The sequence below is a fragment of the Melospiza melodia genome, chromosome 8 (assembly GCF_035770615.1).
Source record: "Melospiza melodia melodia isolate bMelMel2 chromosome 8, bMelMel2.pri, whole genome shotgun sequence".
In the NCBI taxonomy this organism is placed as follows: domain Eukaryota; kingdom Metazoa; phylum Chordata; class Aves; order Passeriformes; family Passerellidae; genus Melospiza; species Melospiza melodia.
This window is the reverse complement of record NC_086201.1, coordinates 10,741,901-10,756,241: the sequence shown is the minus strand read 5'-3', so window position 1 is coordinate 10,756,241 and position 14,341 is coordinate 10,741,901. Positions and strand designations below refer to the sequence as shown.

The 14,341-nt window shown below is 42.9% G+C and overlaps 1 protein-coding gene across 1 annotated transcript in view; it reads left to right on the top strand.

Annotated features, from left to right (window-relative positions):
• Positions 1-14,341, top strand: part of PDIA5 (protein disulfide isomerase family A member 5) — a 97,725-nt gene that overhangs the window by 18,159 nt on the left and 65,225 nt on the right. The window contains exons 4-5 of the mRNA XM_063161366.1: positions 10,240-10,323; positions 11,088-11,133. Of these exons, the coding sequence (XP_063017436.1) occupies positions 10,240-10,323; positions 11,088-11,133 (130 nt within the window). The remainder of the gene's footprint in view (positions 1-10,239; positions 10,324-11,087; positions 11,134-14,341) is intronic.

Sequence of the window (14,341 nt, the reverse complement as noted above, 5' to 3'; positions counted from 1 at the left end):
TGGGGCTTGGGAAGTGTAGGGCTGGAAATGCCACGTGCCTGCCTTTCCTGCACAGCTGGGCTCACTTGTGCCAAGTGCTGTGCTGGAGTGTGACCCCCCTGCATGTGGCACTGCAGATAAGGTCCTCACTGGGAGAGCTCAGTCCCTTCCTGCAGGCAGATCCACACCTCCTCCTAGAGATGAAGGGACAGCTCGTGAATTGCTCCCAGCATTGAAGTGGTCACTGTTTGCTGCTGTGGGCTGAGATAGCATATGTGGCTCTATACATGGTTAAATGTGAAGCTATTTCAATTATGAATGAAAGACCCAGCAGTGATGTGACAAAAATATGCTTTATTTTAGCCTTTACATGTTTTAATTAGGAAGTCTTTGCTGAGGCGTTTGACGTTGAATGAATGGTGGTGTGAGAGACAAGAGAATACTGAACTAATTATGCCTGATGAGATGCATGGTACTGGGGATGGAGCACAACATTGCAGGTTGCTAAATCCTCAGTGTTCCAGAGAGATGGAGCAGGCACCTTGGGAACAAATGTTCTGGGGCTCGTGTCTGGGGACCTGGCACGTTAATAGGAGCTGGGAGTCACAGCTTCTGTTCCTGACTCTGCTAATGAGTCACTTCTTGTTACTTTGTGCAGTTACAAAAGGTGTATCTGTTTTCCAGGCAACTGGGTAAATATTGCCTGATTCATTAGTCAATGTTTATAAAGAGTATAGAGAAGTTTGAAAGGAAAAATGCTGCAGCAGCATGAATGGGTGCTCTTTAGGGCATTCCAGTGAAATTGGAATGGGCATGTAAGAAAGCAGGAGGTTGGGCTATTTATTGAATTATTTTTTAGTTGTAGGCTGATAGAAATTGGGAGGATTGAAGGGCATCATAGGGAATTGAAAGTTTAGGATATCTGCAGAAAGGCACAAAAGGATGTGATATTTTCCGTCTCAGAGACTGGCTGCTGCTAACTCTGGTTGGGGTTTGTGCTGCAGAGCCTCTGCATCCCCCTGATCTCACAAAACCTCATTTTTTTAAGGCCTGGTAAAACTGGAGGTAAGCACTGATGTGGTCAAGTAAAAGAGGAGTTTTGTTAGAAATAGAAACTCCTGTCAAATCTTTGTGGTGGCAAGTAAAAGGTTCAAAGTGATGTGCCTGGGAACATAGCAAGATGGAATTGCACAGTAAAAGTGATGTGCCTGGGAACACAATAAGATGGAATTACCTTTTGAATAAAAGACAAAGTTGTTGCTGCTTGTATTTAAAGCTCTAGTCTCAGTTTGTGATGTCCTGAGGTGTGGTTTTGAAGAATAGTCATTACAAAGTTATTCTTTAGCCTTCTTAAGTGAGTTTTGTGACAGCCCATAGTGTGGGCAAGGACTGATGTTATTTGGAAAAGTGTAACTAGTTTGGGTGACATGGAAAGAAAGTAAAATGGCTTTGTTGACAAGCAGAAAATGTGTCTGGCAGGTTATTAAGCACATTATGATCAGGTGCAGCTTTGAAGAGCTTGAAAGTAGCTCTCTCCATCCTGAATATGATTTAGGAAACACTCCTGGGTTTTCCAGTTATTGAATTGTCTCATGTTTTTATTGACTATAACTCCTGCCCAATTGTGGATTGGTATTTTTTTTTAAAAAACACCCATTTCTTTGGCTTTGGGTAATTATTCTCTGCTCATACTTGCATGGTTCCCTTTACTGTAGGTCCCAAACATAAACAAAGCTGTGTGATTTCCATCTGCTGTCATAGCGCGTTGCTTGGCTTTAGCACATCAGACTGCTAGGAAGAGGAAATGCCATCTGGTTAAAATGTCTGACTAATTTTTGTTTGGTTTTAATCCCACTTTTTCTGCTTTTGTGTGTCATTCTTTTAGTCCCTTTTGTGTGTCATGAGTATCATTCTTGTAGTCCCCACCCCCAATAATTACTTGTTATTGTAGCAGTCCCATGACACTTAGCATAAAGGTGAGACCATAATTTGGCTGGCAAAGCAGTACATTCAAACCTACACAGCTAAACATGCTGCTTCACAAGAGAGCCAAATCTAAAGAGTACTTGTCTCTTCTGGGGTTTTCCCTGATATCCCTGTTTTTCTGTCTTTTAGATGAGGTTTTCCCAAATTTCTGATTTCCTAATGCTTAGATACAGAACGGCTTTACTTATCCACACAGTCATAAATGAATGTGTTTAATGCCTTGACATAGCAGGGAGAAATTTCAGAAATAAGGCTGGCAGTACAGATGGTGTTCGAGTAATTTTGCTCTCTAGTTTTTACCTTCATCCTGTAAAGCCACTCAGAAGTAGGATTTATTTAGGAGAATAAGTCTACTCATCTTTCGTACTTGTAGCTGAATTTTAAAGCTGATAAAAAGCTTTGAAATTGCACATAAAACTGACCAGACCTAATAGAGAGAGAAAAAAGAAAGAAGCAATGCTGCTCTTGCCCTGGTACAGCCCTTTCTATCTAAGCAATTTGTGGTGTCTGGGATTTCTGCATTTCCTACAGTAGCCTTGAAGGTGCAGGGCAGCTCAGGGGAGGATGGCTCACAGTGCCAGCCTGGGGGAGGCAGCAGGGGCTCTGTGTGCAGCTGCTCCAGGGGAGGTAAGGCAGGTGTCCCTCAGGAGCACTTTGCAAGTGAGTTATGCTGCCAGTGTGGTCCTTGTGTGAGTGCCATTTAAAAGGGCAAACTGCGTTTACAGCATAGATTTTCGATGCCTTCCTCCTGTCTCTGTCATAACCTGTCTGTGTGGTTAAGGCTCATTCATATTAAAGTCTTTTTATTTTACTGTAAGAGTGACCATGCAGCAATCTGAAAAAAACTTCTCTTTTAAGTAAGCTGTCAGTTCCTAACTTGAACCCTTTCAGTCTGGTGTATTGCATTAATTCAGAAACACAGAGCAATTAACTAAATCCACAGCAGTGGTTGGGGTATGAGCCTGAGCTCATGTCTGTTTCATCCTAAACTTGAATATTCCATGGGTTTTGCCTAGAGTTGCTCATTAACCAAATCTTCAGTGTTGCTGCTTTTCAGATCAAAATGAAGAGTAAGCCAGCTCAGATTTAATGTAAAAGAAGTCACCTCTGTTTTTCTGCACCCAGTAATTCAATTAAAACATCCTCTAGCATCCATCCTCTCCAGGCCCATGGTGCACCTAAAGGTCATAAATGGGTGCACAAAGGGCTGCAGCATCTGTGTGCCCATGGGTGATGTGTTGAAAACCTGCATTTTGTGTTCTTAGATTCCTGTGAACTCGAAGACAGAGCAGTAGTCATGTTGTGTCCCAGGTTAGGGCAGTGTTCCCCTCTGCCATGTTGTGTGATGGGGGAAGCTGCTGCTTAGCAAAGAATTTGAGTGTTAGGTGGTTTTTCAACTTCCTACAAAGCCTTTGGTAGCTCTTGTGAATTTGTTTACCTTATTTCTGTGCAGGTATGTGGGCTGCCAAGTGTCTCTTGCTAATTTATATTTCCATGGGAAGTACTGTTCATTATAACTTCGTGACTTTCTGCAGGGGCTGGAGCTTATAATTTTTTCCCTTAATTATTTTAGCTTGACGATATGATGATACGTGTTACCTCTTTGTCTTGGTTTTCCTTCTGCTTTTTGGCTTGCTCCTGCTTGCAGTAAGAATTAATCTCATGGGTTTTAATTTTCAAAAAATACTTCTTTTTAATCTTATTCCTCTAGATCCTTGGCCTCTCTAATTGACTAATGGGCACAGGGAGTCGTTTGTATTGGGTGACAAGTGGTGCTGGGTCTCCACAGCACATGGATTACTCTGTTTGCATTCCTGGCACGTTCCAGGGGAGCGTTTGGAGCAGAAGGCTGCAATCATCTGCAAGGTGATTGCAATCCCCCCTTGAAGTGGGGATTTTTGCTGAATTCTGGGGGGTAAAATCAGGCCCTAAATTCATATGAGACTCTGTCCCCTTCATCTGCTAGTCCTTACCTTTAATTCTTTCCCGCAGTCCATTTTCTGGTTTTGGCTTTCAGGCTCCCCCATCCCTTAAAAGACTCAAGTTTTTCATGTGCCGCAGTGTTTGCCTGGTTCATTTGTTCTGTGCTGTGGAAACCTGATGCTATTGTAACTTGTTCTAGAAGATAATTTCCATCAGGAACCCAGAATGGGTGCTAAACATTGCTTTTTTTTCCAAGACAAATCTTGTGTTTAAGCTTTCTGTGCTCATTACTTCTGCATCCGTTTCTTCTGGTCCTGTTCCTGTTTTGGTGCCTGCAGGTCCTTAAACCCCACTCAGGAGCAGAATCTCTAAGTGCCTTTCTGCATTGATGGCTGAGTATGGATTTTCTGTTCAAGTAGGTGTAAGCCATTACCATCCAGCTCTTTGGAGAAGTGCAAGCCAGCTTGATGGTTTGAGAAGTGATTTTTTTCCCTAGGATTTTTTTTTTGTTTCTGATTTCAGATCGGTCTCGAGAGAGTGATAGAGGAAGGTGTGGGATCATTATAGAGGAGCCTTACAAATGTGGCATACTGTGAGCAGCAGTAGTTGGGGCACTGCTGGCCTGGGATGGGAGGGAGAAGTGAGGATGATGGGGAGACAGGCAATGCCTTCAGTCTGAGAAGAGGAGAGTTTTGCTAGAATCAATCTGGTTTTGCTTGGTCAGCAAAGTACACAAACTGATATATTGTAAATGGATCCCACCACACAGTATTTGTTGGAGGGTGGAATTGATAAGACAGACACAAGTCAAAATCCCATGTTGTCCCAAACAATGGCTAATGAATTTCCTTTTTTTATTTCAAAACCTTGTAGGACCACATTTAATTACAAATGACTGTTAATGACTTCTCTTTCAGATTGGGTTTGCAAGTGCAAATGTATTACATACTTTTAGGAGGCTTGAGGAAATTTTTGCTGCTAACACTTCTTTTGCTGCTTTTTTGGGGTCAATTAGTTGTTTGGCAGGATCTCAACTCCATGCTTTCCCAGGATGTTCATCAGTCTGTTGTCTGGAAAGTGTATTCTATGGAAGGTAGCCAGAGGGTATTGTAGGTGCTGTGCATTGGGCTGGGAAACCCTGTTTGATAATTCACTTCTGATAGCTGGACTGAAATTGCAGTTGAACTTCCTGAAGTTATAACTGGAGTTCTCTGAGATGATTTCCAGTATAACATAAAAGAATGAAAGCACCTGAACAACAGGCAAGAATGAGAGAATGTGCTGGTAACAAGATGACTGCTTTGACTAGTACCTTGCAAAGCTTTTCCAGTGTTGGGGGGCTTGCTTTATAGGTAGTCTTGCTTCTGCTTTGCTGTATTCCCTTGCTCTTGGAGCCTGCTCTTTCTCCTTACCTGCTCAGTTTTGTCTCTTCCAGCTGTTGGGACAGTGACAGTGTTTGTACAGTCACAGATGGAACAGAGCCTCCATTGCATCAGAGTCTACAGGCACAACTGTGATAGAAGGGTCTGCTGAAGCATCATTTATGTGGATTGTTGAGCCCTGTTTCAGATGGTGAGATGTACAGATAAAAGAGAAAATCTGTTTAGAAATTGTGAGGTCTGTGGGTTCCATGTGGTTGCATCATATGCTGATAGAGGAATGAGATAGTTTTTGTGCAGGCACATTTGCTGACCTGGTTGCTTGAATTGGTTCTGTCAGCATTTTTATTAATTACTTTTCTTGTCCCTGTAAACCCTCTAGGTAGGGGTGAAAAAGAAGGCTGGGTGCACTCTGCATTGAAAAGTGTTAAGGGATGCCAGGGCAGTGGCGTGGAAGTGATGTGGCCACACAGCATGTGCACACTGTGCTGCAACATTGGCAGCTGGAGACATTAATGTTTTGGGATGGCATTTTTGCCATTGCTGAAGAGGAGATTGGACAATCATTCCAGATCCTTCCTCCCCAGAGATGTGGTTGTGGGGCTGTTTTCCCACCTTCATGAGAGGCCGATGGGCAGCACTGCATAATAAGGGAAATAATTAGGAAGCTGCAAAAGATGTTATTTGTACTCATGAAAGAGAATGGTGCTGAGGATGTTTGGTCTTACCATGTTCCTTTGGGACCCGACTGAACAATATTTGAATTTGCCCCAAGGAGGGGGTTTTGTACTTCCACCTCCATGCACCATTTTTTACTTGGGATTCATCCATCTTGGACTTATTTTAGATTTAGAAACAATGCGGACTTAACTGCTGCAAAACTCCTGGGTCTTATTTTGTGTTCCTTTTGTTTAGCTTTTATCGTCTGTTCTTTCTCTCTCCAAATTACCTTGACACATTGCTGCAAAATCCTTCTTCTGTGTTGCTCCTCCTGCCACTGGGGACTGCCATCAGTATTTCTCCCTGCTTCTCCATCCTTATGGCCATGAGTGTCCAGACCTGTGGGCAGCCCTGGACATGCAGAGCATCTTGTGCCACTCCTATGGAAGGGCTGTGACACGTCCCCTTCAGGAGCTGGCTGCCCTGGTGCTGAGCCAAAGGAGGCCACATCTCCTTCAGGAGTCCCTTGCCACCCTCCTGCCCTGCTAACAGCTGGCTGCCTGTGCTAGGGGATAATTCATGCATGCTAATGCTGACAAGGGACCCCAGGGGTTTACAGGGAGTGCTCCAGTTGGGCTTCCTGCCAGCTCCATCCTAACCCCCAGTGACAGGAATGTGTCCTGGTGGAGGAGATGGGGACAGGAATGGAGAGGGGTGAAGCGTGCGCACGATCTTTGCAGTGCACGCTGCCTTTGTTGTTGTTTACACTGCTTGCTTGGGTCAGCTTGGATCGCTCATTTCATTTTTCTTTTCACCAAGCTGTTGTATGTCTTCACTTCTCCAGCAAAGACACGTTTTGAAGCCCTGGTTTGGTTTTGAGGAAGGGGAAGAGTAGAGAACATGCCTGTGGCAGTAGAAAGAAGCTGTGCTATTGTGCCACTTAAGGTTTGACCTTATTACCACATAGCTGGCTGCTGGTTAGGTCCTTGTGGTATTGCAAATAGGTTGATGTTTTGGATGATTTTCGAGGGAGATAATGCTGGATTATTGTAGGACTGCCTGCAAGGGTCCCTTTGGCAGTAGCACAGCAGGGACCTGCCAGGCTTCAAACTGCTCTGGACAGAAATGGCAAGAGGCAGCCAAGGATGGCTGCTGGGGACATATTACTGACCTCATCCTCAAGCCAGTGTTTCCTGAGCCTGGTGCCTTCGTCTGGGGTGCCTTGGCCTGGGCTGGTAGAGTGCTTATTTTGGGGGTAGTTTCTGGCTTCTTAGGTTTGTTGGTTTTGTTTCAGTTCTTTTTTTTTTCTTTCTATTTCCTGTTTTGGTTGCTTTTTTTTTTACTTCTAGTCATTGTAACAAACTCTTACACTGCCTCTTCAAGTGATATAATTAAATTGCAAGAACTGGAGTCCTAATTACCCTCTCCCATGTGAGAGTTGAGGAGCTCATCTTCAGAGAGAGGCTGTTGGCTGAGATTCAAAAGAGACAAATCTCAAAGCAGGCTGCATCTGTGTTGATATTTACTCTTATTAAGAATAATGGTCATTACCAAGTGATATCAGAGCAGGTTGCTCTTTGCAGGTTATTTTTGTCTCTCACGCAGAAGGAAAAGCAGAGGGGTCCATCTCTGCCATTTCTGTACATCTCCTTTTCTGCTTTTTACAAATAATTGTTAGCATAGCATCTGAGCTGGTGGGTCTGGCATGTGCAAAAATCTGCACTGATGCATGAAAAAATTACTGATACATATTTAGATGTTTCCTATTCTTGGAATTTGCTCCTCTTCTATCCCATGCATCAGTGCAGATAGCTTGCATAAACAGGCTTAATTCTCAATGCAGTGGTGCAGAGAATCTGCCCACTAAATGGTAGGAGAGACATACTGGAGCAAACTGCTGCTTTCTTTGCTGTGATAATGGCTGTGCATTCAGGCAGCTATGTGAACCTCTGCAAATGGAGAAATCCTGAAAGCAGGGCACACTTAGATCCAGTGAAATAGCTATTCTTATCTTCCCCTTTTTTAAAAAATAGAATCTCATGCAAACAGAAAATGAATTGCTAGGAGTTGAAGTGGTAGGAGTTGCTAGTTGCATGCCCACAGGTATAGATCAGTAATAATGCTTTGTAGCTTTTTTCCACTATAAACCTTTCAGAATATTGGTATTCATTCAAATCTAAATGACATGTAAGAGAGAATTACACTTTCTTCCCCACATGCTTAGTTGTTGCGCCAAATAGATGGTAGAACAGACACAGGATTCTATTGATACCCAGTTTTGTCCTCTGCTTATACCAGAACAATTGTCTGCACATCTTGGAGTTTCACAGACCCTGTTGCTGAGGTTTCAGCATTGCACTTTGTTGACATCAACATTGTTGACATCAAGCACCTGACATTTGTCTTGGCAAAGCTGAGATAGCCACAGGTACACCTGCATGCTGGAAACATTTGGGAGTGTCTAGAAGAGCATTTAGAAATGTTGACTGTTGTGTGGTCTGACTGTAGCTCACTGCCTGGCACTGAGCTGCAGCAGGGCCACAAGACCTTCTCTGTGCCTCTGAATCTGTACAGGGTAAGACAAAAGGATGATCTGAAACTGGTGTCTTCTCCGGAGATTCCTTGACCTTCGGGCGATTTAGGTTTACACCATTGGAGAACTGAGGGGAGAGAAGACAGAATGTTTCTGACCCATGGATTTGGTGCTGCAGACTTTTTGTATGAACTCCATGTGGCAAACACGGTGTTTTGGCATAACTCCAAATCCAGGGCATTTGTTCCATAGTCTAGTTTTGTTACAAGGAGATGTGTCCTCATTATTCAGTTCTCAAGCTCAGATCTCCATCCTCACAGAGAAGCAAAGAAAGTGTTTATGGGATACAGTGATGTGAAAATGCAAAACTGACATGAATTCAGTAAGACTCTTCAGATAAATACACTCCTGTTCAATTGAGACTACAAGTGCTCCTTCCTGGCATGGTAGTTGTGTGCTTTGTTAGATCCTTAAAATGCTCATTTCTATCTTCAGCTTAGTATTCTGATTTTGCTGCATGTGTCCATGGCACATTTCTCCTATTTCCAGAAGCATTTGGGAAGTTTCCACTAAGGTGCATTCTCACTTGCAGCTCAGTGTGAACTTGGTGTTTGTTCTTCACATTTTGAGAAAGGCAGCTGGAGAAGATTGGGAGAATTAGCACCAGTGCTGGCAGCACACTTAATTTGGTGGGGCTCTTGCAAGCCTTGCATCTTGTTGTCTCTAATCAGTTTAAACTTGATGGGTTTTCAGCGTTTTCATTTTCTAAATTGATTTATCTGCGTAAAAGGTACAAGTTGTCCTCTGCTGGGAACAAGTTTCCAAGCTGTTTAATCTTGCTGTTTGTCAATGCAGAGAACAGCCTTGTCAATGTGAATCATCCTCTTTTCTGTTTTGCTCATCTCCCCAGATCTTTGACCAACTTCTTACTCACTTCAGCTTGAAGTCTCCTTATGGCTTCAGTCCTGCACTGTTGAGGAGAGCTGCTAGGCCATGAAGACCCTTTCTTTACCTGCCCACTGAAACAAATGTATTTGCTGTTCTTTCCCATGACCCTTCTCTCTTCTTCAAGCCTAATCTGGTGCTGGAAGCAATTCAGTCTTACTCAATTTGAAGATCCCTTCCAGCAGGCCTGTCTTTTGATACCTCCTTCTTTCTTATGAGCTGTTTTTGCCTCTGCTTTCCAGGTGTGGCTCCAGGACACATCTTTCATACCTAGAATTAATGGGGTTGCTGGGTTCCAGAATTTCAGCTGGTTGTTGTTTTCTGCAGGACCCTTTTAAGACAAAACCCTTGTGATTTGGACTTAGACATGCCATGGGGGTTTTTTTGCTTTCTATTATCTTCTGCAAGTGTGAAAGCTGACCTGCTCTTTCCTTTTGAATCTTTTAACAAACAGTGCTCTTTAACCACCACCCTAACAGTAACATTGTCTTACTGAAATTTGCCTTCTTGAATTTTATGTTAATCTCATGGACAGAAGATCTGCTGAGATCCTTGGACATGCTGGAATGAGCTGCTTTTCTACTGGTTAGGGCTTGGCTTTGGAATGTAAATTTAACACAGTTCACTGTGTCCTGACCAAGCAAACAGAGAAATTAAATTGACTAATGGAGCTTTTCACAATGCTTGTCCCACAAACTCAGCTAAACAGCTCCCAAATTACTGTTAGTTTGGATTAATTGCTGATGATTGCTGACCACAGCAATGAGTTCTCAGGACTGAATGCATTTGATTTTCTATTTTGGTAACCTTTCTTCCAATATGTGTTTTTTGCAGTGATGCTGAAAGCCGAAAATTATGCAAGAAGATGAAGGTAGATCCTAATTCAAAGGAGAAGGGAGTGGATTTACTCCATTATAAGTGAGTGCTGGGCTGGGATTTGTAGTTCATAATTGCTGATGCCCCCATTAAGAGTGTTTAGTCTTCTTTCAGCCCCATGCTGCTGCAGCATTAAAATGACTAATTTTTTATCCTATGAAATTAATTGCTGTTTCTTCAGTTTGCAAACATGTGTTACGACAGAAGTTGAGTTAAATTTATTCTGCTGTTGAACAGAGAACACTAAAAGCATGAGTGGGGCCAGGGAGAGATGTCCAATGGACTGAAACTGCCCTGTGCATGGGGCTGATGCCTGAGATTTGAGTTCTATTGAATCTGTCACTTGCCTGCTGGTACGTGCCTTGGACAAGTTGCTTCACCTCTCTCTGCTTTTCTGATTTGAGATTGTCCTTCATAATGTGAGTGGAGAAAGGCAAGTGTTCTGAAACAGCAAGATATTTTTCTTCCTGAAAATAATAGGAGTGGGAGTGCTGTTTGGTACACCAAGCAGCTGCATTTCCATCTCCAAAGATCATGCCTTAGTAAATAATCTTGTTAAAGTGTCAGGGAGGAAATTGTTTACTGGGAAACTGTTTTCTTTACACTGGGTTTGCACCCTCCCTTTTCCTTGCTCTCGTTCCTCCCCACCCCACCCCCCTTAAACTACTGTACTGTAAATTCTACTTAGGTCTGTGGCTTCAGCAGGATGATGTTATTCTGGTTAGTGAGAAGTCAGGAGGAGCAGCTGTCTGAATTCCAGTAATGTTACTATAAGCTAACACTGTTCCCTACTCCTTGTTTAACAGGGACGGTGCATTTCACACTGCGTATAACAGAGCGGTCACATTGAAGGTAAATTCAAATATTCCATTGTTTTTCTTTTGCTTTTGCTAGATGTGGGTGAGGCATTTGTGGATTAAAAACTGGTTTTGATATTTTTTTCATGCTGAAGGTATGAAAGGGAGGGAATTAATCTTCATAAACAGTGGTTAGAATGGCCTAAAGGTTTTTGTGTGCATACATGTCTGTCAACCACAGATCCAGGAAAATTGTTTATTATTTAAAAGATTGACCCCATGTTGAACTGGAAGGTAAATTGTAAGTTAGTTTACACGCCGATAACAAATAAGGATTTTCTTGCTTTGATTACAAGGTGCTCTTTGTGGTAGTATAACTAAAAGTATTAGCTGATACTGTGTTTTGATAAGAAGTTCTCTGAGGTTCTTAGATTGTGTGTTTATAAACTTTAAAGAGACCTGAGTGGCCTTATCTTTTATCAGATTATAGAACCACAGTTCTATGAAAGTGCTTTGAGTGCATCAGGTATAAAATGACCTTTCTTCTTTTCTGGCAAATCTTGACATAAAGCAATGGAAAGCAACATTCTCTGGACAAGGGAAGATGGAAGGCATGAGGCATGATGCAAATTTGTAGATGCAGATGATTTTGGACTGAAAGTGTGTAGCTTTCCTTTGCAAAGCCTTGCTGAAGCCCTGGGAGTATCCTGACATGAGGAGCCTGGCAATGACTTGGCTTCCAGCAATCACTTCTGTCCAGCTCTGATGCCCAGTTCCTGTTTCTCTTCCTCCTGCAGCAAACCTGGGCTCTGCACAGGCATTGGTCTTTCGAAGGCTTAGTGACATCACCCCAGGCTGATATAATTCCATGTACTTCCCCTTCCTGGCTTGTTCAGGCCATTGCCCTGGGATGGAGTAAAGCCTGTGTGAGATGCTCTGTGAGCCTGAGTCTGCCAGAGAGGCTGTTCCCAAGTGCACTTGCTCTGGACCTTGCTTTTACAGCCAGAGCTGGAGAGTATCTGATGGGGTACTGTCTTGGAAGTGTGCCCTGACTTGAACTAATTCAGTCTTCACTTGAGGCTGTGATGCAGGATTTGTCTGAGATGGGAAGGGTAGGGCTGTGTATCTTCCCATCTCCTGCAGCAGAAATCTTGCCTGGCATTAGGAAGGGCAGTGGTAAATACCCAGCCCAGTCAGCAGCTGCCTAAACCAGCTTCTGTGCTTCGTGAGGAATTGCAGCTGGTGATTGTTTTTTTCCTTCGTGGTGGGTGATGGGTTAAGGGAGGCTTGCTAGTTGCCTAAATTTGGGTGATTTGAGCAATAGATGATGCATCTCTCCTGCCCTCCATACAGTGCTGCAACCAGGAATTAGTGCTGTGACTCTTCCTTAGAGATCAGAGGAAGGGGAAAGCACCTGCAGTGCTCCAGGGAGCATTGGCTGAGAGGCAATCACAGCACAACAGGAACCAGATCGTTTATTCCTTCAGCTGTTTTGTGATGAGCATTTCACCCTTCCCTGTTGCCCTGCCTGCTGGGAAGAAGAAAGCAGCTTACCATGGACAGGGGTGTGGGATTCCATTGGAGGTGGAAGAGGGATTTTGAAGCTCCCTCACTCCAGGAGCTGGAGTCTTTCTCAATTAAACTGCCTCTGTGAAACCAGCCACTGATTATTTACAGGTTGGGCAGTGGATCAGATCTGGGCAGTGATCAAATAATTCACTTGTTTGCTTGTTCTGCTGCTCACAGCTGCCTGGATATTTTCTGTATTTCTCCCTCTGTTCCACTTCTCCCTGTTTTCTTCTGTTGGGCCAGTTGACCTTTGTTTCTCCCTCTCAGCTGTGTTTGTCAGGAGTCTCCCAGAGAGCAGCAGAGCAACACAATTACACAGGGTATCACACTCATTTTATGGACAGGTGGACACACCGAAGAACAGGGAGATTAAAGGATTTGTTTCACATCATCCAGCAAACTTGTGGCAATAAAACTCGGATCTTCTTTCCAGACATCCAGTAGACATATTAATATATGGATGACATTTTAGAGAATGATGGACACAGCTCTGAAGAACTGCAAAAGGATTTTCTGGAGCGATCAGCAATTTCATAGTTGTGGCTGATCCAGCTGATAGTGTACTCAGGTTTTTAGAAAAGCTTTTCATTTCTTAAAGTAACTAAATCTTTATGTAATTATCAGAGATGCCCTTGTGGTTTCACTGTTAGAAAAATGAGGAGTAAAGGATAGGTCAGTGTTCACAGCAGGGGGAAGTTACTTGTCAGTCAGAACCTCCTGCTGCTGAGACCTGTGTTAACAGCTGAGCAGTTCAGGGTATCTAGGAAAGGGAGATGGAAGGCAAGAGAATAACATTCAGTGATGCAAAATTATTAGGAATAGTTTAAAAAATGTATTTCCAATTCTTTGCAGAAGGTCTTAGGTTCTCACAATACTAAAAAGGACAACTGGAGGAAATTCCAATAGAATTTGATATTTCTGTAATTGTGAGTAGCTTTAAAAAGGGAGCAATTACTTCTTTTTTCTCCAAATTTGAGGGCAAACAGTGGCATTTTGGCATGGTTGATTTGAAACAAATAACTGCAATGTTAAAAAAAATTTGGAACTTGTAGCTACACATTGTGAAAGCCAAGAACTTAGGAGTCTGAAAAACAGTTTCAGATGTCAAAACAGATAGGTTCACTGGAAGTTAGAAAGCACAGAGGTCCATATACAACAGCTGGTGCAGAGCACATAAACTTATTTTCTTTTTGCCAGAAATGGAGAGCATGTGCCAGTGTAAGCTATATGAGAACCATAAGTACTAGTCTATCTTGTCCTCAAGTAGTGTAGTCATCTGCTGTTGGAGACCTGAGCTTAGGTCAGTCTTTGATCTTATCTGGAATGTCTGTTCACATGTTGCTTTACCCACATGATGTCTCAAGAGGGCCACAATGCCAGTATCCAGGCTGTGTTTATTACATGATGAATCCTTTTCTGGAGTATAAACTTCAAGGAGAGTTATACCCTTCTTCTAAAATGGAGAGAACTCACTGAAGTACAAATCTGCCTAGTACCAGCAAGGGGAATAGAGTAACTCAATAAATTGGTCCTGCTCTAAACCCTGAATCCTTTTCAAGTTGGCTGTTGCAAGCAGTATGTGTGAAATTGAGGCAGGTCTAGTTATTAGCATCCTTACTGTGTGATACTTCAAAGGAGTGAAAAGCACAAGGATGTGTTTGTGTATATTTTCTTTCAGGTTAAAACCTAGGTCC